Below are 27,073 nucleotides of genomic sequence, written 5' to 3' on the forward strand. Positions count from 1 at the left end.
TATCCCTTATTCTAAAAGAAAAAAGATTCATAGCATAACATTTCAAGTCCTTGGTATCATTTTGGAAACAGAATTGTTTCTTTGAAAGATCAGCAACAGAGATATAATTTAGAAGTCATTTGTGTAAAGCATGATTGTCAAATTCTTAAAAATAAGAGAAATTTGAGGGGATGAGAGTATAGGGGAAAAGAATAGATGATTATGGCTGAATCTTTATCATTTGTACTGTCACAGATAATAATTAAGAAGTAACAGTAAAATATAATAAAATGAATGATAAGAGAAATGAAAGGACTGTCTAAATGTTACAAAATAATACAGAAGTAAAGTAGTAGGAAAAAAGCCATATTGCAATGAAAGAAGTGAACACATCTGTCTTCTTCATTTTTACCTACAAGGAAGAATTGAATGCGAATGGTTCTTGGCCAGAGAGAAGTTGAGTCAACTTCACATTACTTATTCCAGCATTCAAGACCATTCATAATCTAAAATTCAACAACCAGTACTGATTTTCTAAAGTCCTTCTAACTAATGTTTGTCAGTGTCCCCACTAAAAACTTTGAGACCTCTATTCTATGATTGATTCTTCACTCCACTCTTCTCCTTATTTGAATTCTACCAAGGGCCCATCTTAAATCTCACCTAATTCATGCCTCCCCTCAGTCCTTTAGTGATCAGTGTGCCACTGCTTTGGCTTTTAATCTGAACCTCTTTTAAGTTATTTGCTTGTATCCAATGAGACTGTTTCCCAGTGAGCATTTCCAGGGCAAGATCCCTGCTTCTATTTGCTGCTTAACTCATTGAGCACTCTCAAGCTTCAATACATAATAAAAAATGAATAATTTGGAATAAGTTATCCCTAAGGTACTCATCAGAGCTAAAGTGCACTGGATCTTGAATGTTCCATGGTTCTACATATGTAATAAATCCTATAAAAACATTTTACTATATATTATAGGAAAAATTAAAGCATGTTTGGTTAACCTGGTTATAGTGAATTCTTGATAATTTATAATCAAAGAAAGAGTCATGTTTTTCCCAGTATCTGTTCATATGTTTCCTGTAATAAAAGGACCTGGTATGTTGAATGCATACAAATGTTGTTTTGCTGTTAGTATTTTTATGATAAAATTATAACACCCTTATTTTATCAGTGCAATCTTTTCAGATGTAAATATGCTTTTCATTTCATTGATTTGATAACTCTGTTGGTGCTCTGTGTAGGCAGTATATATAGCAGTGAAAGCCAACCAACGGCCCTGTGGTTCAGTCCAGACCTTACCATGTATTAGCAGTATGAACTCAACCATGGCTCTTAATTTTACTGAGTTGATTTCTTTATTTGTTAAATGGATAATAATGCTACCTTCTTCACTGGCTTGCTGACAGAATTGAGATAATCCCTGTAAAGTATGAAGCATAGTGCCTGACACATGGAAGTGCTAGGTATAGTGATTAGTCACTGTAATGAGGTATTTGTCAGATTTAACAATGCCACAGGAGCAAAATCTCTGCAGTTTTTACATGTTAATTTTATGGGTGCTATTTCTGTTAACTTTCAAAACCATTTGCACCTACTATTTTATGTGATATTTTGATCATAAAATAGTAGGTTCTTTTCATAGTTATGTAGAACTGAATTGGCTAACTTCTCAGTGTTCTACTTGTAATTTTATAGTGACAAAGTGGGCTCAAATTGGAACTATCGCTTACGTGGCTTTCTTTTATTATATGATGCAAGATGCTTGTATCACAAAATGAATTCAGAATGCCTCTGTCTAAATCTTCAGGAGTCAAATCAGAGTTAACTATCAGGTAGAGAAAAGTCATAAAACTAAAACTGATACATAGTTTCCAAGGGATACTTGTAAAATAAATTTTTGTAAATGATAAGGTATCCTATACACCATTTTACTACCTATGCCTATTCCCAGATTTCACTTAAGAAACATTATAAATTTATAGCCTGACCACATTGTGCCCTAAACATTAAAGGCAGACCATATTGTAGGGATTTCATTTTAACCACAGAGAAATTGTACCAAGCGCAAAACCGCAGAACCAAGTAAGTAGTAGATCCGGGAATAGAATTGAGAAGGCTCTGATTCCTCCTCACATACTGAGACCACAGAGTTCTGCTCCTTCTGAACGTAATGACAGCTTATCCAATGCTGCTAGACCACCAGTATATGATACATTAGGAGCAAACCATATGCCAGCACTCTCCAAAGGCTCACAGGCTTTACTTTCTAAAGGCCTACTTTGAAACCAGAGAAGTAGGAGGAACCATACAAGCATCTCCTGATTATTGACTAATACTTGTGTTTGGGGTACTTAGTTGCTATAACAAAGTTTGCTTCTCAGCTAGGTTGTAAAAAAGTAGTAATTTGTAACCATAGAAATGGTTTTACCAGTTTTTAGTAACATTTTTGTAATTACCAATACAGCTAGCTAAAGAGTTTCCTTGGAGAATGAATGGCATCATACATAAAAGGAGTAGAAAAATTTTATATTTCCTTTAAGAATTGACCCCACTATCCCATTTTACTTTTAAATTTTTGCTTCTTTTTGTCTTTAGTGATTTACAGAGCACTGAAATGGTTGTTTTAAATATTTTGTCTTGTAATATTATTGCTGTTTGGAGAATGAATTTGCCAACCTCTTCACTCTGTCATGCTAGAAGTAGACTTATTTTATTACTATTTTGGATAAAATTTGCTTGGATAAAAATTGCTTGTATTTCTGTATGTTTTACCATTTTATTATATATAGATCTTTTAAACTGGGATTATTTTCATTCTTTCTGAAATATACGTTTTAGAAGTTTCTTTAGCAAAAGTCTTTTGATTTTTATTTATCTAAAGATATCTTCATTTTAACCTTACTGTTGAAGAATAGCTTTGTCTAGGATAGCAGTTATTTTCCCCTAGCCCCTTGCGGGTTCTGTAGCCTCTAGGCTTCACAACCACTTTGTGAAGTAAGTAGTTGTTATTCTCATCTCATAGATGAGGAAACAGGCACACAGGTGTACTATATCCATTTTGCTCAGTAATGATAGTCTAACAGTAATGATTAGTCTTACTAAACTATCAAGAAAAAAATACTTCTCTGCTTTAATTCCTATAGCTTTATAGTAACTTTAATATTTAGTACTGTTAATCATCTGTATTACCTGCCTGTGGCTTCTATTGCTACTATTAAATAATTTTTTAAAATCTGGTGGCTATAGAGTACTTACGTGTCAGTCATTGTATTGAGCACTTACTTTTATGACTTCATTTAATCCTGCCAACAACCTTATGGTAATAGGCTGTTACTATTCTCATTTTTCTGTTAGGAAATCAGAGGCACAGAACAGTTAAGGACACATAGTATGTAAGGATGACAAGATTCATCCCAGGAGCTCTGACTCCAGAGCCTATACTTGTAAACCAGTATGACAGCCAAGTAAATACTTTAAAAGAATGATAAAAGATGATTAATAGTACTAAATATTGAAGTTACTATAACGCTATAGGAATTAAAGCAGAGAGATATTTTTTTCTTGATAGATTATTAAGACTAATAATTACTGTTAGACTATCATTACTGAGCAGTACCAATGTGGTATACCTGTGTGCCTGTCTCCTCATCTATGAGATGAGAATAATAATAGTACTTACTTCATAGAGTGGTTGTGAAGAGTAAGTGTGTGTGTGTGTGTGTGTGTGTGTGTGTAATATAAAGTGAAAACATTTGTTGTCATCAGCAGTAGTAGAATAAAATAGAAAAGCACAGAAACAGACCCTACTATATATATATATCAGAATATAGTATCTAATTACACGTGATTAGGAGAAGGATGGACTACCACCTATGTACTGGCATAGGTGGGTGATTATATAGAAAACAGAAATTTTGATATAGCTTGTTTTTTTAATCTATGGCCTAACAGTAAAAGTATACTGGATTTAGAGGTTAACTATTTTCTAAATCTATGATATAATTTGAGGAAATTTTTGATTAATAGTTAAATAAATATATGTAGAGGAGACTGTTGTAAGCATTTCATCAAAGGAGAAACCATAAATAAAAGGATTGAAAAATCTGACCACATAAAAGTTTAAAATTTATTTGGTGAAAACAATTAGGAACACTGTCTAAATAACTAATGGCACAGTGTACTAGATTAGAGAAACCATTTGCAACATAATTGTCATGAAATAATAAAACAACTATAACAATAGAAAAATGAATAAACATAGACTCTTCCAGAAAGAATTTAAAATGACCAATAGACATAGAAAAAGGTGCTAGGCTACAATAGTAATAATAAAAACTAAAAATAAAAAGTTAATACAGCTAGTGCTCGACTTATGACCACGGTCGGGACCACGGACCAGTCGTAACACGATTTGGTCGTAAGTTGAGTAGGCTATATGTACAGTTGAAATGGTGCACACGGAGATGGTAGTGCTGCTGGAAGTTGGTCCGCACTGTCGTACGCCCAGCTGGGCAACGTTTGCGCTGCCAGACGCAGAGCAGTCGTGGCTAGCGATTATGGTTGTAAAGTCGAATGGTCATAAGTTGCATAGGTGGTAAGTTGATCAATACCTGTACCAGTTTTCACCTGTCACAGTAATTTAAAAAGATAGTCTATCCAGGATAAATATATAATTATATATAAATTAACTTAATGGAAGGGAAATAACAGACTTACAGAATTTTTTTAATTGTATCAGAAGAAAAAGAGAGAAAGCTCATCTGCCTTGTGATATCAGGGGGTGGTAGTTTGAGACTGTTCCTGAATTACAATGTTGACAAGAAGTGATAAATGAGTGCAGCGTTTAACATTCTCTTTTCTGGAGGTTTGACATTCAGGGGAAGAAAGATAAGTAGCTATAGGTTTGATTTTGCAGTGGTCAAGGGAGGTGGTTTTAAACTCAGGTAGTCCTGAAAATGCTTGAGGACAGGAAAGGACCAGTGGAAGAGGAGGAATTGAAGCTGTCAGTATAAAGAGGTGCTGTTGATTCAGTAAGGTCCATAGAGAGATTAGAAACAAGGAAGCAAGAATCATTCTCACAAGTTGAGGAATAACTTAGAAATAAAAGTACAAAATATTTTAATGTAGGGGAAAAGTAAGAAGGCTAATATTGTTTTCTCTAGCATTGATCTTAATGAGGTAGTGACTGGTAAGAGACTTGGGAGACCAGGAGAATAAAAGAAGGTTCGTAAAAGCTGCTGCTATGGTCTAATCATTACTATTACATGTTAAGTTTTATCTGTTGAGATGTAGTCCCCATTGTGAAAATATTAAGAGATAGGGCCTTTGGGGAAGTGATTAAGCCATGAGGACTCATCCTTCATGAATCTTTTATCAGTGCCCTTATAAAAAAGGCTGAAGAAAGCATGTTTACTTACTCCTTCTGCCATGCAAAGATGTAACTAAAAGCCACTATCTATGGGAAAAGGGTCCTCACCAGACACAGAATCTGCTAACACCTTAATCTTGGACTTTCAGCCTCCAGAGCTGTGGAACAGTAGATTTTTATTGGTTATAAATTACCCAGTCAAAGATATTTTCTGATAGCAACTGCTATGGGTATTGTGTTGTGGACCAGTAACAGAGGAAAACAAGTATTTCAGGACTTTATTGAGATCCTGGCTGAGATTCAATAGCATTGATTTATGTGCTATCTTAATAGAAAAAGAGCTTCATAGTGATAAAGAACAAAGGGACAAGGAAGTGTTAGGAGACAGCCAGCACACTGTTGAAATAACTGTCTTTAGCATACAGAGATGAAGCTAGATGGGAGGAGTGGAAGGGCCACAAGGAAGATCTGACCGTATCTTTCACCATACCCTTACATATACTACCACTTTATAGCCTAATAGGGCTTTTAAACCATTTTTTAAACAATTTTTTCTTTTTCATCTTTCACCTGAGTTATTTTGCTTCTGTTTTTCCTCAGCTTATAAAACCCCCCATCTCTACTTTTGGAATCATAACTATTCATTAAAACTTAGTTCATTTGTTGCCTTGTCTTTGATCACAACCAGAAGTGATATCTGTCCTCTGAAAACCTATTATTCCTTATTCATACCATCTTTATGTTACTTCTCATTTACTTCGAAAAGAGTTTTGTTTCTACTAAAAGTTAAATTCCTTAAAGAAAGGGAACATATTTTGGTCATTTTATGTTATTTCACGGTGCCAACACAATGAATTTTCCATGGTAAGCAGGTAGTAAATATTTGCTGAACAGATATTATATTGCATATTTATACTAAGCAGCAAGATAGAACCTTTAAAAGGAAATAATGTTTTCCTATTTCTATGGGCTAATTTTAAAAGTTTTTTTTTTATTTTTTTAAGTTTATCTTCAAATAGTATTTTATTAGCTCTTTTAATATGAATGTTTTTGTCCCATAGGTATGGCATGAATTGCCTTATTCAGTTTGAAGATTTTGCCAATGTGAATGCATTTCGTCTCCTGAACAAGTACCGAAACCACTATTGCACATTCAATGATGATATTCAAGGTAATGAAAATTTCACTGCTATGGATCAATAACATATCTGAAATTAGTTCATAATTTTATAAAGATTCAAATTAAATCAATTATACTGAGTACCTTTTAAATTCCAGGAATTATGCTTGTTGATGTCACATATTATTTCTCATCTAGCTGCATATATTTGAGGAAAGTACTCTCTGACTCTAGAATATACCATATTGTCTATTAGCTAGAAAATGAGCTCCAAGAAATCTGACAAAATCCCTGGTGATTATGCCTAAACAAAGAATGAAATGTATGAGACCATGTTATTCATTGTTTAAAAATGAAAGTGTATTTACTTCTCTCTTCAGCCTCATCACAGTCAGCCAATTTGTACCCTAGTAGGAGCCGCCTTTATATGGCGTGCCGCATTTTACTATTTGTCTTTGATTTTAGATGCTTGGCTACCTGCCTTTGTCTAAGCTGCTGAATTTTTTCCCCTTTAAGCTCTATTTTTTTAATCCTCTACAGATCCATGCAGAGCCCACCCCCTATACACATGTCTTACTATGAGAATCTTAGGGATCCTGTTTCATTATTGGAAGGTAGGGGGAAAGCACAGACAGATGTCCTGAGGAGAAAGACCATAAAGAGTTTTTGTAACCTGAAATAAGATTTAAAATGTTTCCATTTCACTAATTTTAATGCATGTTTTCCAGTGTTTATCTTACTTGATTCTCAGCAGCATTCCACATTGTTGACTCACCTTGTTTGTTGAAATACTCTGTGCTGTTGGCTTCCATGTCACAGCATTCTGCTGATTTCTTCTTACCTCTTTGGCTGTTGGCCTTTTCTTTTTCTTCTGCAAGTTAATTCTTTCCTGTCTAGCTGTTAAATGACAAAACACTTCATTTTTAAATGACCCACTCAGTGCCAGGTCATTTACTTTTTGTTCTGGTTTATGTTGTTAGGTATCTACTCCAAGTCCACAGATTCAGTTAGCAGATTTATATTGCCAGTCCAGACTTCTTTGTGTTCCAGGTCTATATACCCATCTCTTTATTTAAAATCTCCTCTTCAGCACCTGTAATCCCAGCACTTTGGGAGATCAAGACAGGCAGATCGCTTGAGCCTAGGAGTTCAAGACCATCCTGGGCAACATGGCAAAACTGTCTTTACAAAAAAGTACAAAAATTAGCCCAGCATGGTGGTGTGCACCAGTAGTCCCAGCTACTCCAGAGGCTGAGGTGGGAAGGATTGGATCTCTTGAGCCCAGGAGCTTGAAGCTGCAATAAGCCGTGTTCATGCCATTGCACTCCAGCCTGTGTGACAGAGCAAGGGCCTGTCTCGAACAGCAACAACAACAGCAACAACAACACAACTCCTGTTGGATATCTCAAAGTTATCTCATACTTAACCTACTCCCATATCAAACTCTTATTTCAGAACCATACCTGACCTTCTTCCAGTGTTCTTTTCAGTGAATTCTGATAGTTCCCTCTTCAGCTTTCCCACCAAATACAGTCTATCACTAAATCTTTCCCATTTCTTATCATAAAAATCTGCATTTTCCATAGATTTCTCCTTATCACCCTAGTGTAAATTACTATCATCTAAGAAATCTATCCACATTTACTCTTGCTTCCCCTTCTTATATGTTTTCTGCATAGTATCTCTACAGTTTGTCAGATATAGATCTAAGTAAGTGCTGAGTCTTTTGTGGTGAACAGATAATTTTCTTTTGATTGTAGAAATCCGATCATATTATTTCTTCCTCAAAATAATTTAATGGATTGTCATTGTACTTAGGATAGAGATGAAAATCCTGAATGTGGCCCAAAATGCATGGGCTGACCCCTGTTTTTCTCTTCAGCCATTCTAGCCACACATCCTTTCTCAGGTCCTGAAATGAGCCAGGTTTCTTTCTATTAAGGGTCTATCCAAATGTTGATCTCTCGTCCTAGAATACCCTTTCTTCCCCTCTTCAAATTTCATCTCAAATATAACCATTCCTCAGTAAACCCTTCTGAATTTCTGTATCTGGGTCAATTCCACCTCATAGGCTGCCATAGAACTAATTATTTTCTTTTTTGCTTATCATAGTAGCATTGTTATATATTTATGCAATTTTTTTTCAGATAGAGTCTTGCTCTGTTACCCAGGCTGGAGTACAGTGGCACAGTCTTGGCTCACTGCAACCTCTGCTCCCAGATTCTCCTGCCTCAGCTTCCTGAGTAGTTGGGATTACAGGCACCTGCTCTATGCCTGGCTAATTTTTGTATTTTTACCATAGACCAGTTTTTGCCACATTGGCCAGGCTGGTCTCGAACTCCTGACCTCAAGTGATCTGCCTGCCTCAGCCTTTCAAAGTGCTGGGATTAAAGGCGTGAGCCACCACACCTGATGTATTTATGCAATTTTAAAAAATTAATATTTCAATCCCAACTAAATTGTAAGCTCTATGAAGGCAGGGAACATGACTGTTTTGCTCATCACTATATCATTAACTTGTCACTAACACAGCCCTAGGCCCATAGAAAGTACTTAATATTAGTGGAACGAATCAATATAATATGTCTAAAGCAGGCAAACTACAGCCTGTGAGCCAAATCTAGCCCACTGCCTGTTTTTGTAAAGTTTATTGCAATATAGCCATGCCCATGTGTTTATATATTGCTTACAGTGGCTTTCATGCCATAATAGCAGAGTTAAGTCTGGGATAGACACTGTATGGCACAGCCCTAAAATATTTACTATCTCGCCCTCTATGAAAAGAATTTGCCAACCTTTGGTCTAAGGGATTAAAGTTGAAGGAGTTGGTGAAATTTGAACTAAGGAGTTGGAAGGTTGGCTTGGGTAGGTTTGCATTTGGAAAGATCACTCACACTGTCTTCAATCTAGAGAACAGAATGAATTGGAGCAAATTTGAAGGCTGTTGCAGAAATCCATGATGATGGCATCTTGCTCTAAGAAAGTGCCAGTGAAGATGGAAGTAGACAGATAATTAGTTATTGATAGTAAAGGTCAGGAAGGAGCCTAGGATTCTGCCTTGAATAACCAGAAGAATTGTAGGGGAGTAACTGAGATGTATAAAATGAGAGACACTCTTACAGGTAGATGTTAAGAGCATGGACTTAGGAGTCATAATGATTTGCTTTGCCCCTTAGTAGCTGTGGACTTTGACCAATTTAGATAACCTCTCTGTGTTTTAATTCCTTTCCTATGGCAGAAAGTTACACAACAGTTTCTATTTTTTCTTTGAAACAACAAATCAGAAGTTTGTGGAAGACAAAAAAATATATCTAATAGCCTGTAATTTTTCTTTGAAATAACAGGATTGGAAATTTGAGGAAAATGAAAAACAGATCTGAAAGAACTATTGTAGAGGACAAGAGAGCCACTGACTGTGAAACATATAAGGATTCAGTTAGTGGACGTTGCAGATTCAGTTGAAATTAGTACTGTAAATATATCATGATGCCTGTCTGAGCAGCTTGAGTTTAACAGTTCAGGAATAGGTAAGGCCATAATGAACAACTGGATTCATCTACATTAGAAATTTTATTGTATTTATGCAAAGAAAGGACAACGGGATAAGAGCTAAGGTTAAAATGATGATCATGACACTAAGCTGGATAGGGAAGGAAGTGAAGATAAGAAGATTGTTAGATAGGGGAAAAGGCCTAGACATTTCAATGGGTTTGAAGAATGGGTATAATAAGGATAATTGAATAAAAGACCTGGGAAGATAGGAGGTTGTAGACCATACATGAAAGTAATTGGTCAATTCTTTCTTTTCCCCAAATTCTTTGTGATATCAATTACATTGTTCCTTTAGTGCCAATTTTCATGACAAAGATGCTTAAGTTATTTAAGCTTTGTTTTATTCTTTTTCATATTAAATTTCTTATTGAGTGTTCATAAAAAGTGAGTATTTGGAGATTTCAAAAATAAAATAATCTCAAAATTTACAGATGTTAAGAATTATGAGCTATAGAAAGACAGCCAGATTTTAATGTTATTTTTATTAGTCCATTTTCCCACTGCTACAGAGAACTTTCCTGAGACTGGGTAACTTATATAAAGGAAAGAGGTTTAATTGACTCAGTTTCTCACGGCTGGGAGGCCTCAGGAAACTTACAATCATGGCAGAAGGCAAAGGGATAGCAAGCGCCTTCTTCACAAGCCAACAGGAGAGAGACAAGAGAAGGAGGAACTTCCAAACACTTGTAAAACCATTAAGTCTCATGAGAACTCTCTATTACAAGAACAGCTTGAGGGAACTGCCCCCATAATCCAATCACCTTCCTCCCTTGACACGTGGGGACTACAGGTCCCTCCCTCAACTCGTGGGGATTACAATTTGAGGTGAGATTTGGGTGGGGACCCAGAGCCAAACCATATCGGTATTGCACACTAACTTGAAGATACCATGTATAATAATTATAGAGTGCCTTTGTTGCTACAAACACATGCTTTGTAGACCAGTGTTTTGAAGTCACTTATCAATTCATTTTGTACTGTTCTCTGAAACAGTTACCAGTAAACTGTTGAACAAACCTATAGAATTCTTTTAATATTATATATCTTTTGATTTTGTGGGTCTCATGTAAATGTCCATACAAAGTCCATAAATGTCCATAAAATGTCCATCTGGTTAAAGACCAGTATTAAATAATTTTGAATCATCATGTAGAGTTAATGGGAAACAGAGTTCAGTTTAAGAAAAAGAATGCTAAATTCAAATTATCAAACAAAACCAAACAACTAGGGTCAGGATTTTTATCCATAAAGGCCAGGAATTTACAGGTCAGGCTCTGGGTACATGAGAATGAAAGCCTGGAGCACAAGAAATCAGAAGCAAGAGCCAAGCCTAGGTCCGGAGCAGAGCATGAAGGAGCCCTGAGGATCCACAGCAGAATATTCCCCCCAAGCAGAGCACCACAGTGGAGGCATTAAATAACTAGTTTTTCACCATGACTAATTTGTCCTAAAATATAATATGTACATATATAGTCTATTTATTTCCATATGGGAATTTGTGTTCAGAAAGTATTTCCTAAAACAGAAAGTATTACTGCCTTAGGAAACAAAAAGATAGGTTTGAGAAAAATGTGTCTAATCTCTGACTAGAGAAAACCTTTGGTAAGTTATTGGGGTTCTGACTAGAAATGTCCAAACCATTTTGTGCACGTCATACAAAATTGTGTCCTTATGACATGTTTTCTCCATACAGTTCTTTTTTACCTTTTTAACCTTATGTTCTTACCATTATGCCCACAGATGTAATACTTTCCTCTCTGTGGGCACAGAAATTGCATTCTAGTGCCAACAAAAATAATTATCTAACCATTACAGCCTTACCATGTAAATAAGTGTGTTTACACTGGACCCTTGGGTGGACTCTTTTCTTTTTTTTGAACAGATGTGCTATTTAAAGATATGATTTATTAAAAGCATTTGATTAAAATTATATATATTTAGAAGTCTACTAAGTTATCTAAAATAACCTTAAATAATATAGATTTTGGTTCAAAATGTATTTTAGACATGAATGCGTTCTCATTATAAATTATTTTAAACTGGAAAAATGCAACAAATTGAATCTGTTAAGAAATTGGACATGTAATTATATAATCTGAAGACAATCAGAATTCAGCAAATTCAGACTGAAAAAAATTACGGTTTTAACCTCTAGTCATTTAAAATAAGCTACATAAAGAAATTTTTCTTCTCATAATAGCCTCTCTGGAATGGCTTCCCTGTAACATGATACTCTAAATATTGTACATGGAAATTTTAGCCATAATAAACTAGTTTGACTTGTTAGGATTTTTTTTTAAATACATTTACTGTATCAGGTACATTTTTGTAAATATAGTCTAATCTTATACTGAGTACTTTGATTAAAAAGATCAAAATCAGACATAGTGAAACAGATATTCACAAAAGGATACCATGGCCAGTAAACATATTTTGGAAGTTTAGCTTTACTATAAAGTTTTTAAAAATTTATTAAACAGCAAGTCAGAAACTGATTTTTCTCTATCAAGCTGGCAAAGATTTCCATTATAATCCCAACTGTTAACGATGCTTTTAGAAAATGACAACTTGCATACATTGATGATAGAAGTATAAGTTGGTACTTTTTCGGGGGGGCAGATTGTGTCAAAAACCTTAAAAACATTCAGATCTTTTACCTGATACAATTCTTTTATACAGGTTTATCCTGAAGAAATAATGATGTGCAAAACAAATATACAATGTATTGCAGTGCTATCTTTAATAGCAAAAAATCAGAACCCCCTAAATATCTAAAAACAGGTTTGGTTAAATGAATTACCGTATACCCATAGTAGGGAATATTATAACTATACAAAATAATATTTTAAAATATAGACATGGTAAGGTAGCCACAAGATATTTTTATGAGATAAAAGCCTGTTAAAATAGTAAGTATTTAATTAGGTATTTTTTGTAAATTAAAATTTTTTGGATATACACATGTCACTATGAGACAAAAATTTGTTAAGACTATACATAAGAATGTTGAAAATGCTTATAGCTAGACAGTGGGATTACAGGTGACTTTTTTGTCTTTGTTTATCTGGATTTTAACTGATGCATTTACCACAATGAGCATGTATTTATGAATAACTATTTCAACTGCAAAAAGATCAAACATGGCACAACTGTTGAGCCATAATATCAAAAATACCTAAAATATATTATTTGATTAGCAAGATAACTTAGTATCAAATCTTTAACTTCCATTAGTATTCTTCCCAAAGCGGTATTGTTTTTTATGTTGTAATCTGGAATTTGCCATCATCTCATATCAGTGACATTTTTCATTATGTCACCACTTATTTGACAAAATATTGGACATAACTGATCATAGCAGACAAGACAAGTTATACAAAGAAAGATAATAGCATTGTAACTATACTTCTTACTCATAGAATTTTGAGTTAATACTCATTTAATGCTTACAATATAATATTCTGAAACTTTTTTATGTGATCTTATATTTATGTGTAGATCTTAAAAGTATAGGTTTTCTTTTTATTAATATGCAAGAAAATAGTTTAGATTATTTTATTATATTAAAATGTGTTTGTCAAATACTTAAAAAAGCAGCACATGAATTAGAATACAAGAATATTTTGTTAAATATTTTTATTACAAAAGAATTTAACAGAAGAATTTTAAAGTATTACTTTGTGTTATTAATAATGACACCCCACCACTTTGGGAAACATGATCATGGTTGAAAGATGGCTTCCTTTGCTGTAACTTCAACCTCTTTCTATTGCCTTCTCCTTAGTCTGTGACCATATTTAAATTGCTTTGATTCTTAAAATTATTGCCTCAATTCTGCTTTCTTCCCTCCAGCAGCCCATGTCCTTCTTCTCTTAAAAACATAAAAATAAGATATTTGCCTCAATCTTGTTTCCCTCCTACCCCATCTCCATCCTCACCCCATTCTTCCTTTTCTTATCTAAGCTTCTCCAAGGAGTGTTCCACACCTGCTCTCCCTGTTCTTTGCCTTTTATTTCTTCCTCAGAATACTGCTGTACATCTTGAGCCCTAACATGCATGCTACTAAAATAGCTCTCTGATAGGTCATAGGTGATGTGATTGCAAGATCCAATAACAATTTTTCATTTTCTTTCTTGATTGACCTTTGTTCTTTGGCACTACTACTTTTCTCTGTTTTCAGGTAACTATATGCTCTCCTACTTTCTCTTACCTCTTTGACCATTTTTTTCCTGTCATCTTCCCCATATCACATTTCTTGCCCTCTACTCCTTAAATGTTCGTGTTCATTTAGGTTCTCTCCTTTTGCCACTCACTCTGAATAATGTTATCAATCCATATGACCTCAATACAACTACATGTTTTAAAATCTTTATCTGTGGCCCAGATTATATGTAACATAATAATATAAATGTAATATAATAATATACATCTTTATCTGTGGCCCAGAATAACTCATGACGGAAAGCATAAGCTTTGTGCAAAAGCTCAAATTGAACCTTCTAATTTGTTTACGTACCCACAGCCTCAACCCTCTCAAACCTACCACCCACCATGATTCTTGAATTTAAAATCTTTCAACACCATCTGCTACCTATATTATAATTACAGATAGTCATATATACCTATAGGTAATATTAGTATATAGTAGAAGGCCCTACATGATCTGACCCCAAAACTTCTCTAGCCTAATATCACTTTGCATTCTGATAAGTTGTGTTTGCATCAACAAAACTGCTCTATTCACAGTTTCACATGTGTTTCATGTCCTCTCTCCTTTTATGTTTTGGAAGGCTGAGTATACAGATGGGGCTTGTATTCTGAGTCTTTACTGTAAGGTGACTTGGTTGGGCCACTTCCTTAGGTAATCTTCCTTGTCAGTCTCTTTGTATTTTTTCTCTTACACTGCTGAGATTCCACAGAAACGATTTTTCCAATATCTTTCTGCCTTTCTGCCAGTGTTCTTTAAGTAGAAGTTTGGAGGGTCTCCATATTGAATATGGAAACTTTCAATTAATCTTTCCAGTATGGCACCCTTGCCCCCAATTATGCCTGGTCTCTTGTTTTTGTTGTTTGTTTGTTTTGAGACCAAGTCTCACTCTGTTGCCCTGGCTGGAGTGCAGTGGTAAGATCTCAGCTCACTGTAACCTCCACCTCCTGGGCTCAAACAATTCTCTGCCTCAGCCTCCAGAGTAGCTGGGATTATAGATGCCCGCCACCACACCTGACTAATTTATTTTGTATTTTTAGTAGAGACAGCATTTCACTGTCTTGGCCAGACTGGTCTTGAACTCCTGATGTGGTGACCCACCCGCTTCAACCTCCCAAAGTGCTGGGATTACAGGTGTGACCCACTGCACACAGCCACCTGGTGTCTTATACTCCAGTGACCCCTTCCAGAAAATGAGCCTCAAGTTTTCTTTCAAACTTCCACAGTGTGGGGAATTTGGCTATCTTCTAGGAGAGGGAAGCAGATTTGGGTTTTAACTGATATATATATATATATATATATATATATTTTTTTTTTTTTTTTTTAATTTTGAGACAGTATCTCTCTCATTGCCCAGGCTGGAGTGCAGTAGTGCAGTCATAGCTCACTTCAGCCTCAAACTCCTGGGTTCAAGTGATCCTCCTGCCTCAGCCTCCCAAGTAAATAGGAAAAAGGTGTGCACTACTATACCCAGCTAATTTTTTTAAATGTTTTTTGGGGGTTAGAGATGGGTCTCTCTATGTTGCCCAGGCTGGTCTCAAACTCCTGAGTTCAAGCAATCCTCCTGCCTTGGCCTCCCAAAGTCCTGAGGTTACAGGCATGAACCTCTGTACCCCAGCCTTCTTAATAGATTTTTGGCCGACTTCTTGTTTTCATCCTCTCCTTTATCCCTACTTCCAGAGGCATTTGGTGCCTCCTATACCTGGGTTTTTGAAAATTTTGCTGTATTGGTCTGGTCATTTATTCCCCACTGCTGGCCAACAATTCAGCTTTCTCAGGTCTGCTAAGTCAGTTGCTATTTGCTCATTTAGAAGCCTGTCAGCTTCTAAAATGTTATTGCTACCCTTTTCTCTTGGCCTTTTAAATTTTTTCCTTTTCAAAAAAGCTGCTTTTTATTGTTTTACTAGAGTTTGTTGGGGAAAGGAATACTAGTCGTGTGTTCAATCTTCCATTTTTAATAGGGAGTCATCCCTGCTTCCATGTCTTCGCATATGTTTTTCCTGCTCAGCATGTCCTCCTGTCTGAGGTCCTGGAACTCTCACATTAATTTTTTAATACTGTGTTCAGGTAGAAGGCACTCTAAATGCCTTTACCTTTGCCTAGATAAATTCACCTCTCCCCCTCGTAGTTAGAGTTCTTGTATTTTACCCAATCTGTTTTACTTAATCTATTTAATAGCACATAAATAGTTCTTGTATTTTACCCAGTCTATTTAATAGCACATAAATATAAATCAATACAAATAAGTGTTATTAAATAGGTTGGGTAAAATACTAGAACTATTTTAATAGGATTATAATTATTTGATTACATATTGATCTCCCTTACTAAATATATATGGTAATTTTAATCAGATTTAATAAATTATTACATTAGTAGAGGCTATTCTTTGATGAAAGGTGAGACTTCTATTTAACAACCATATGTTGCTATGTTTATGTTAAAGTCATAAGTTTCTAAAATGTTAAGAAACATTTTATCTGTTTAGTATCTTGCTAATAGTGTTAAGTCCTCTTTAAAACTGATAGTACAGGTGGGGCTCAGTGGCTCACGGCTATAATCTCAGCAGTTTGGGAGGCTGAAGCAGGCAGATAACCTGAGCTTAGGGGTTTGAGACCAGCCTGTCCAACATAGCAAAACACTGTCTCTACTAAAAATACAAAAATTAGCCAGGCATGGTGGCGGTCACCTGTAATCCCAGCTACTTGAGAGGCTGAGGCAGAAGAATCGCTTGAACCTGGGAGGCAGAGGCTGCAGTGACCAGGTTCGGGTCACTGCATTCCAGCCTGAGTGACAGAGTGAGACGCTGGCTCAAAATAAAAAAACAAAAAATCTGATAGTATGAAGACAAATTTTAGCACACTTTCTATCTCATTTACAAGAAGCTTAGTTTTAAATCTTAAAGAAAAAGTTATTATGGAGTAATTTATTGTAAAAATTTATAGTTTTCATGAAATTTCAGTTTTCTGCATGTACTCCCTTCTCTGCAATGAAATTTAAATCAAGGTAGTACCAGGCCATGTACAAGAATCATGTTCAAGTTAATTTTTTGATAGTGCTAAAAATATCTTTCTGATTTTATTAATTAATTCTATAAATGGAAGATTAGTGTTTTCATTATATTCTCAGGAAATATTATGAAATATATCTTTAAATATAATATTTGACCTTAACACATTTTGAGTTTTATCTAGCATAACCATATGAAAATAAGGTACTAAATAGGTTATTTACTATTTCTGAATAACTTCTTATTTGGTAAGTGGATGTCTATACCTCTCTTTCTAATTTAAATTCTCTTTCATCTGTTTAATGACTCTAGTGAATATATCTTACATGAGGAAAATATCATTCTAATCATGTCATGATATATACTCTAAATACACTGGCCATATTTTTTGCATAGACTTTCACCTTAAATAATGTATAAAAGAGTGGCTTTTTTATAATATATAACTTAGCACAATTCATAATTATTGAAATAGGGACTCTAAATTGCATGCATTTTATTTTTGTAGCCCACATTTTCATCCTAAATAAAAGACACATAGTGAATAAACAGGCCTTCAACAATTGTTATTTATTGTGTTCTTATTTATGACTACCTAATTATACAAGAAAGAAACTAACTAAAACATTGAATAGAACAAACTTACTGATAGTAAATGTTGAATATCTTTGATACTTGACATGCATAACACTTCATCATTGGGTCATTCATCAAACCTAGTCTAATCTTTGTTTTAACCATAACATTAAATGAGGGTATTGAATGTTCAGCTAGGCTTTACTACCCAGCTGAGTGATATAGGAAATATTATAGGTATAATGTTACCTTAGAGGAGTAAAGTGTAGATACAGCTGGAAAGTGCTGCAAGAAGCTGCTGCTTTATTTCAGGCATAAGCCATAAAGAAGTTGAGCTGTAATTATGTTTAAAGCAAGAGAACTGCTCTGTGATCTGTGAAAGCTTATATGGTAAAGTAATATTATTAGAACTGGTGAAGATTTTGTGCCTATGAGACGTGATGAGGAAAATACAAATTTTATCTTAAAGAAATTTTGCATTTGTTTTGTCTAGCACCTTTGGGAACCACCAGTGATTGTCATAGGTAAAAAGTCTATTATAATGCAATAGGGCCTGGTGTGGTGGCTCATGCCTATAATCCCAGCACTTGGGGAGGCCGAGGCGGGCAGATCACAAAGTCAAAAGATGGAGACCATCCTGGCCAACATGGTGAAACCCCGTCTCTACTAAAAATGCAAAAATTAACTAGACATGGTGGCGTGTGCCTATAGTCCCAGCTACTCAGGAGGCTGAGGCAGGAGAATCATTTGAACCCGGGAGGCAGAGGTTGCAGTGAGCCAGGATCATACCACTGCACTCCAGCCGGGCGACAGACTCAAAAAAAAAAAAAAAAAAACAATAAAATCATATTTTAGTAGCTATTAACATTAAATTCCAAATGTATCAAAAATGTCTGTGAGCACCAATACCGTCATCAGCAATAATTTACTTTTTGCCTTCTTTGTGTGAAGGGGATCATTAATAAATTTCAAAACCCCAAGAGTAATTAGATGGAAGAATCTAATAACACTTATTACTATTTTATATCATAAAGTAAAACTACATATGAGGAAACTATTTGATGTACACAATAATTTCTCTAACTTCTTTAAGCTAGGCAGTCGGTTTTTGAGCTGGAATCGGAAGAATCCAGATCCCATGCTTTCATTGATTATGCCACTAAGATAAGTCACAGAACCTTCTTTTAGGGAAGTTTTCAAGAATAGTGGTAAGCTGCTGTCTTAAAATATTGATGTCAGTAGCCTGAGAATTTTACCTCATATTGCAAGTATGGGATCAGACAACCACAGGTTTCTCTTCTGTACCAGTTAACCTGTGTTATGATGATTTCAAGATGTGAATAAAAGCTTGGAAGTTGGCAGGATCTGTTTGAGGAGTACTCAAGGATATTTATTACTTGTTTCAGGAACAGCATCTGTTGCAGTAGCAGGTCTCCTTGCAGCTCTTCGAATAACCAAGAACAAACTGTCTGACCAAACAATACTATTCCAAGGAGCTGGAGAGGTATTTGCCTTGTATAATACTTATGTTCTCCTAAACTAACATATAATTAGTGTTAATTGCTCATTAACTCAAGATTTGAGGTATTCTTTCAAATTTTTAGTATATTACGACTGTAGGCTTTATGGAAGATTCCCAACTTAAGTACTGAGACCTGTTAATCATTCATAGGCTAATTTAGTACAGAGGTATTGAAATATTTTTCACAATTTTAAATTTGCAATAATATCAAATGTTGCCATAGGTATTTGTTATGCTTATCTAAAAGTTTCCAATGTCAGTGTATATATACAAGCCTTTAAGTATTTAAGCTAGTTTATCTGATGCTGGCAGTTAGTATACTCTAGTGTTACAAATACAAGTTTTTAAAATTTGACTCACAATTCAGTTACATATGTAACTATATATGTATTTTTGAGAAAAAATATTTCTAATTAGGGATTCATAATACATTATTACTGTTCACATGCAAAAATTCCAAAATATTTTAAATTGTTGGAAAGAGACTGCAGCAAGACCAAATTAGGCTTTTTGTTATTTGCTTAATTTAATAATCTAAAAGAAGAAAACCAGACTCCTGTAATAAATCACCCCCAAAATAGAAATTAAAATGTTAGTTGAGTTTGAGTTTCTTAAGAGAAAACTGCCAAAATCTCTTTGGAATTATAGAATGTAAGTAATAGAGAAATATTTTGTGGGTATATATATATATATATTTCAAGAAACTTTAAATTTTCAAATTGAATATGATTATGAACAAAACAATACATTATACTGGTAAATATCTGTGTATGTTGTGTTGGTTTTCATTTTGCTTGTCTTTAGATAAAACAAAATACATGAAGTTAGAACTCAAATGCCAAGATACAAATATGTGAAAGTATTCAGAATGTAAATTACAAATTCACTTTTACATTGAAATAAAAATCAAGGCTAAATGACAGCTCATTAACATTTGAGTTCTTTATTTTGTGGATTATTGCATGCTGTATTTAACTTTAGTAAACCTCTTTGAATTTTCAAAGAGTTTGATGAATGGCACAGACCAGTTCTTGATACTCAACTAGGCAGAAGAATTCATGGTTGGATGATTCAAAACTAGCACTTGTTTGCCCCTGAAAAGATATTGGAAATTTCACAGATTATTATAAAATGTACCAAATACCAATTCCATGATTCCTTTAATCTTGGAATAAATTTCACAGCACTTTTGATATCCAAATTAGAAGAGTAAGTAGATGCTTGGGAACACAGATTTTTTTTTTCATTAGTTTCATTCTGTTGCCTAATTGGTCAAGTTCCCATCCAAATGACCAGGCTTCATTCTTCAAATTCAATTAGAGGAGCTTGAACCTAACAATAAACAGTACAGTTCAATGAGCAAGGTTGACCAGTTCATTATTTTAAATTCAGTATTTTTTCTTGGAGCAAATCTTGGTTATATTAACAGGATTAAATACACTGACAATCAAGGATATCACCAGTTTATCTGTGGCCAAATAGCAAGCCACATAATAGTGGTTCTGTTGTAGTAAAAAGGGTAAATAATTGTTATTTGGCTTAACTTAAATGTGACAAAAATATTTTGTTCCCACTAACAAAGACAAAAGGGGTTGAAATGTAACCCTTGATAAGATATCATGTGGAACAACTTTAAAAATTTTTCTTTTCATTATCCAGGCTGCCCTAGGGATTGCACACCTGATTGTGATGGCAATGGAAAAAGCAGGTTTACCAAAAGAGAAAGCCATCAAAAAGATATGGTTGGTTGATTCAAAAGGATTAATAGTTAAGGTAAGAATTTCTCATTTATAACCAGACTAAAAACCAACTTTCCATTCCAGATGTCCATCTCAAAGACTACTCTGTTTCTACCACCTCCCTGTGTTAAAAGAGTAGCCATTAAATATGAATGATCATGTCATATAGTAATACTGATATTCTTCTGAATAAAACAGAAAACTATGGCTCTGGATAGATTCCAGCTGCATGTGAGTTGGCTTCTTACATCCCTTTGAATTGACAGTCCATTTGAATTAGTTTAGTTTGTTTGCTTGCTTCCTTGAGTTAGGGTCTTGCTCTGTCACTCAGGCTGGAGTGCAGTGATGCTACCAGTCACTGGAGCCTAGACCTCCTGGGCTCAAGTGATCCCTACCCCGCCTCAGCCTCCTGAGTAGTTGGGACCACAGGCGAATGCCACCATATCCAGCTAATTAAAAAAAAAAAAAAAAATTGTAAAGACAAGCTTTCACTGTTTCCCAAGCTGGTCTTGAACTCCTGAGCTCAAGTGATCCTCCTGCCTCAGCCTCCCAAAGTGCTGGGATTTAGAGGCATGAACCACTACACTTAGCCAATTTAGTTTTAAATTTAGCAATTTTATATTGATACAGATGAAACACCTAGATATATCACTTTTTATTGACAGTTGGTCATCAAATTGTATGTTAGCTAGAAAGAAATGAGGAAAGAAATGAAATGGCTACTCTTTACCTGCTACTTTCTCTCAACCAAAGTCTTAAGGGTTTGATTGGGAATTCCTGAGAGAAAACTTTGATAAATGGCTTGTTTGAATGTTATCTTTTCTGAGCTTGAGTTTCCCCATCTTTAGTAGAGATAATAATACCTACTTCATAGTATTAATGTCAGAACTAAATAAGATTAGGTTTGTGGCCATATTGCTATATAGTTATAAGGCATTATTAATACTGACGCCACCTGTGCATATCAATCATTCTTTAACCTGCTAGAAAAAAAGTACATATAAATCCCCTTCCTGTGTGAAGATGAATGATTAGGAATAACTAATGCTAAGCAGTGTCTTCTGGAATGTAGTATAGAAATAAATGTGAATGTGTACAGACAGACTTTCTGGAAAGCTGTTTTATGTGCCTTTAAAGTTTATACTTTTGAGCCAATAGTTACCATTCAAAGAATTCATCCCATGGAGATAGAGATGTATACAGTGTTTTATGTATGAGGATGTTATTGCAACATTATTTGCAATAATGATATGGTTTATAACTCATTAATTATAATACTGATATTTTACACTTAACCTAAATAAAGGATGATTGTGAAATGAATTATGGAATAGCCACATTAGTATACTGTATAGGCTTATAATTGTTTTCAAAGAGCAATAAATTACATGGTAAAGGATTCGTAATATAATGTTAGATTAAAAAAAACATAGTATATATAATTTTTAGTTTAAAATACAGTTGTATATAAAAGTCATAGAAAGAAATACATCAAATTGATATTACCTGAAAACATTATTTCTAATGTCTTTTTATGTAATATTTTGAAGTGTTAGTAATCTGTTCCTTTAAAGCTAGAAAAATGTTTTTTAAAAATCAATATACATATATTTTCCTTTAAATGAAGAAAAATGTATGCACAACTTTTTGTAGCAAATAAGTATATATAAAGACAGACTTTTGGTATGGATTTCTTGGCTTAAAATTTGCTATTGCTTTGAAGAATCAGCATAATTATAAAAATTTGTACACTCATTATGTGACAAGTTGTGGGCGTGAAATAAGAACATTTACTGAATAAAATCATCTGTGGATCAGGCGTTGTTACAGACTCTGGGGATTCAATGAAGCTTGATATCAGGAAGCTCATAGCCTAGTGAGCAAAACTCAAGCTATGAGTTACAGAACTAGAACTATATGAAAGTGTTATAAAAATATGTTCATGGGTGTCAGGGTGCACAGGAGATGATGCTTCCAACTGCACTAAGGAAAAAGTTGGGAATACTGAGGAAGATTTCAAGACAAGACGTCTATTAAGCTAAGTTGGAAAGGAACAGTTAGGAGTTTATCGAGGGTCTCCATAGATATCTTAAATTTCCTATATACAAAACTAAAACAAAGGAAGCATGATGGCAAGTGCACTGAGATATCTTGATCAAAGCTAAAAATGATGTCTTTTGTCTCTTTATATCTTCAAAGTTCTATACAATGTGTAGTACATTCCTGACAACAAATATTTTGTTAATAAATAATAAGTGGCTTTACAGGCAGAAGAATAAGCATGTACAAAATAAAATATTTTGGTATAAGGGACATTTACAGATTAGATTAGAAAGGAAGCAGATGGCAAGAGATGAAGGACTTTCTGAACCCCAAAGATGAACAGTTGAAACCTTTGTAGGGGGGTTTGCCTCTCCTTTACTCTGATGGCATTGTGGAGGATGGATTGCAATGAGGGGAAACTGAGAAAAAGAACTAGTTACAAAGCTGTTTCAATAATCCAGATAAAAATTAATTGGGGCATGACAATGGAGGTGAGTGAAAGAAGCTTAATTAAATAGATATTTAGGGAATAGAAATGGCATACTTAGTCACTGATGAAATATGGAAAGAGGAGTAGGGTATAGTGGAGGAAGGAGTCTAGGTGGACTCCTTGGGGGTCTAGTAAGTAATGCAGCTGTTAATGCGGAAAAGGAATAAAGAACAGACCACTTGAAGGGAAGTAACAGGATCAGTTTCACACATAGTAAGTTTAAGGTGCCTGTGGAGACCTCAGACAGAGATACCCCATTGACAGTTGGAGACACGGGACTGATACAGAGGGTAGGGTCTGAGTTGGAGATAGGGATCTGGGGATCATCAGCATGTAAATAGTAGGAATAGTAGGAGCTGTAGAGAAAGGTATACAAATTGTTGTCCTTAGGGATATAAAATATTCAAGAGTCCAAAAAGGGGAAGTCTATGACTGTGGTTTTATTTTGTGGTCTCTGATGACGTTTTTACTTGAAATCTGTATAAAAATATATAGATTTTAGCATCTCAAACAATTGTAACTTACATTTACTGAGCTGAGACTCCAAAGTCCATGGATTATAATACTTGGAATAACTGTGAAGTCGTTGGCCAGACCTAGTCAGTCACTTTTACTTCATGTATTCTACTTGCCAAAATAAAGAAGTTCATATGTTCTGCTTGCCAAGATAAAGTTACATTTTAAAAGGTTGTTATATATATTTAATAGCTTGTACACTATTTAATATAAAAGATATATATTAAGTTTCAATCACTTTTTCTTTCATGCTTTTTAAACAATCAAAATCCTTACACTGACTTTTGTTGCAGAACTGTCTTAGAATAACCAGTAAATTAGTGTAATCCTGTTTTCAAATTTACATGATTCTTTTGTGTTTTTTATCCTTCTTCCTTAGTACTTTTACATCTTCTGAGAACGAGCAGTAATTTTATTAACTTGTAATGTAACTGTTTATAAATGTAAAACTACCATAAAGTTTTAAATAAAAAATTTTCTTGGTGAAACTCCACTTTTTAAAAACACCATGCCAAAAACTAAAACATAAACTGTGAAGTCAGCTCATCTTTGAAGTTATATCATCATCACACTAGGTAACTATTATTACAGCACGTTTTCTCTTTTAACTTTCAACATCACAGCCATAGCAGTTTCCATCATTTACCCCATATCCATATGTGCATTTATGCTAAAAATACCAATATTATAAATAATTCATCAGTATCAGTAAGGTTAATTGAAGTCAGTTACTTGGTCCCAGATCATACCCAAATATCTTTATACTTTAGTATAAAGTACTAAATATACTTTAGTGTTTTATGATGGGAAATAATTGACATATTAATTTTATCAAATAATATTAATACCTTTTAATGTAAAACTAATTAATGTAAAACTAATTTAATGTAAAACTAATGTAATGCTTTTTTTAGTTTTTAAAAAAAGCTTTCAAAATAAAAATTAGAGTGAGAATAAAGACAGTGAAGAGAGGATGAAAAGGGAATGTTGCCCACATAGTATTTGCATTTTGCAGTGATGATCTGGAGCATTTTCAGGGAGGATAAGAAGCCACAAAGCTAAGTGCAGCCATTAATGTAAAAAAGGAATAAAGAACAGACCAATTTAAGGGAAGTAACAGGATGAGTTCCACACATAGTAAATTTAAGATTTAATCTTTGTCTTAAATAAATATTATATTTTGGATATTACTAATAAACCAAATTGATGCTAAGACAGAACATCAAAATAAAAAGTAGGATATTAACAGATGTTATGAAGGATAGATTTTATCTAACCCAGAATAAGGCCATAGACTAGTCTGAATTTTGTTTTTATTTTTGTTTCTTTTTTTAAAAAATAATTTTACTGTATTTTTCTGATTTATAGTTAAATTTTTAGCTCTTGTAGAAAGAGATAGTGAATAAAGGTATGTTGTATATTATAAAAGTAATTTTGACAATATAGTTATTTCATTCCTGAGAGTATAATCTCTAGGTCAAGGGCTTGAAACTACAGACGCCATAGTTTCTCTGCTATTGAAACTATAGTTTCTCTGCTATTTTATCAGAATTCATGATGGGTGCTGCCTTCACCCTGAATGATGGTTAACACATTTCATACACTGTGGTTTAATAAAAAAAAAAAAAGTCTAACTCCCAAGAGACCATGTCAGCTGGTGAAAAGTATCTGGCTTGATTATTTTCTCCATTTTTCATTTCATATAAAGTATGATCAATGCATGTAGGTATTAAAAAGAACAGAGGCCAAAGATTATATGTGTGAGTCTTAGAAAATTATGAACATTGATTTTTAATGTACAGAATTAAATATTGATGGAGCTCCCCTTACTATACTTTTGTCACATAATTTATCTTTGTTTAATGTGTATGAGATGATGAAACACAGCTCTGGACTCTCGCAACTCTGTACTCTTTAGCAGGTGCATATACCTGATTTGCAACAGTTGCAGTGAAATGCTACTATGCACTGAGAAGTCCCTCCCTACAGATCCATAGCAGCGCCAGGTTCATGTCTGATGAGCTAATGACATGACAGCAAAAACAGGCCAGTAAAATGAGGATAGGTAGACCAACTGGGCATGGATTCAATGTAGGCACTTGTGGAAGAGTTTTCTAGTCCCTGTTTGTAGGAAGGAATAAACATTTATTGCTGGTAATCTAGAACTAATTTACTTATACCTATCCTGGGCTGTGGAATGATAGCCCAAAATCTTGGCAACCTTTGCCCCATTCTCCTCGCTACCCCCACTAAAAACTTAAATGCTTTTGAAAAAGGTAGTAATTCAATCTGGTTATGTCTTCTACCATATAGTAAGAATCATCACAATATAAAGGAAGAGGGGAGGTTAAAGTAATACAAATAAAGTTTGTATCCATATTATGTTTAACATAATTGGAGACTCTTTAAAAAGAGAGAGAGAGAGAGAGAGAAGAAGCAGTATAGAATTTGGGATTTCTGAGGTAAGAGGTGCCCACATGCACTTTGCCAAAAGAAGGCAAAAAAATTTCAGCAAGGGATTCTGAAAAAGAAGAATGAAGGGAAAATACATCTACTTATCTCCATACCAACTGAAGTTATTGGCATAAAGAATATGTATTCCAAATCAGATTTTGAAAAAATAGAGAAACATAAGCCATTAGTCTAGAAAATAGAAGTCCAGGGCCGGGCGCGGTGGCTCACGCCTGTAATCCCAGCACTTTGGGAGGCCGAGGTGGGTGGATCACAAGGTCAAGAGATCGAGACCATCCTGGTCAACATGGTGAAACCCCGTCTCTACTAAAAATACAAAAAATTAGCTGGGCATGGTGGCGCATGCCTGTAATCCCAGCTACTCAGGAGGCTGAGGCAGGAGAATTGCCTGAACCCAGGAGGCGGAGGTTGCGGTGAGCCGAGATCGCGCCATTGCACTCCAGCCTGGGCAACAAGAGCGAAACTCCATCTCAAA

At 34.6% G+C, this 27,073-nt stretch overlaps 1 protein-coding gene across 1 annotated transcript in view; it reads left to right on the forward strand.

Annotated features, from left to right (window-relative positions):
* ME1 (malic enzyme 1) overlaps positions 1-27,073 on the forward strand; it is a 196,671-nt gene that overhangs the window by 146,050 nt on the left and 23,548 nt on the right. Inside the window, exons 7-9 of the mRNA XM_032275410.1 lie at positions 6,413-6,522; positions 19,223-19,320; positions 20,998-21,111. Coding sequence (XP_032131301.1) covers positions 6,413-6,522; positions 19,223-19,320; positions 20,998-21,111 — 322 coding nt within the window. The remainder of the gene's footprint in view (positions 1-6,412; positions 6,523-19,222; positions 19,321-20,997; positions 21,112-27,073) is intronic.

The sequence above is a fragment of the Sapajus apella genome, unplaced genomic scaffold (genome assembly GCF_009761245.1).
Source record: "Sapajus apella isolate SASKATOON/1434 unplaced genomic scaffold, GSC_monkey_1.0 scaffold6, whole genome shotgun sequence".
NCBI lineage: Eukaryota > Metazoa > Chordata > Mammalia > Primates > Cebidae > Sapajus > Sapajus apella.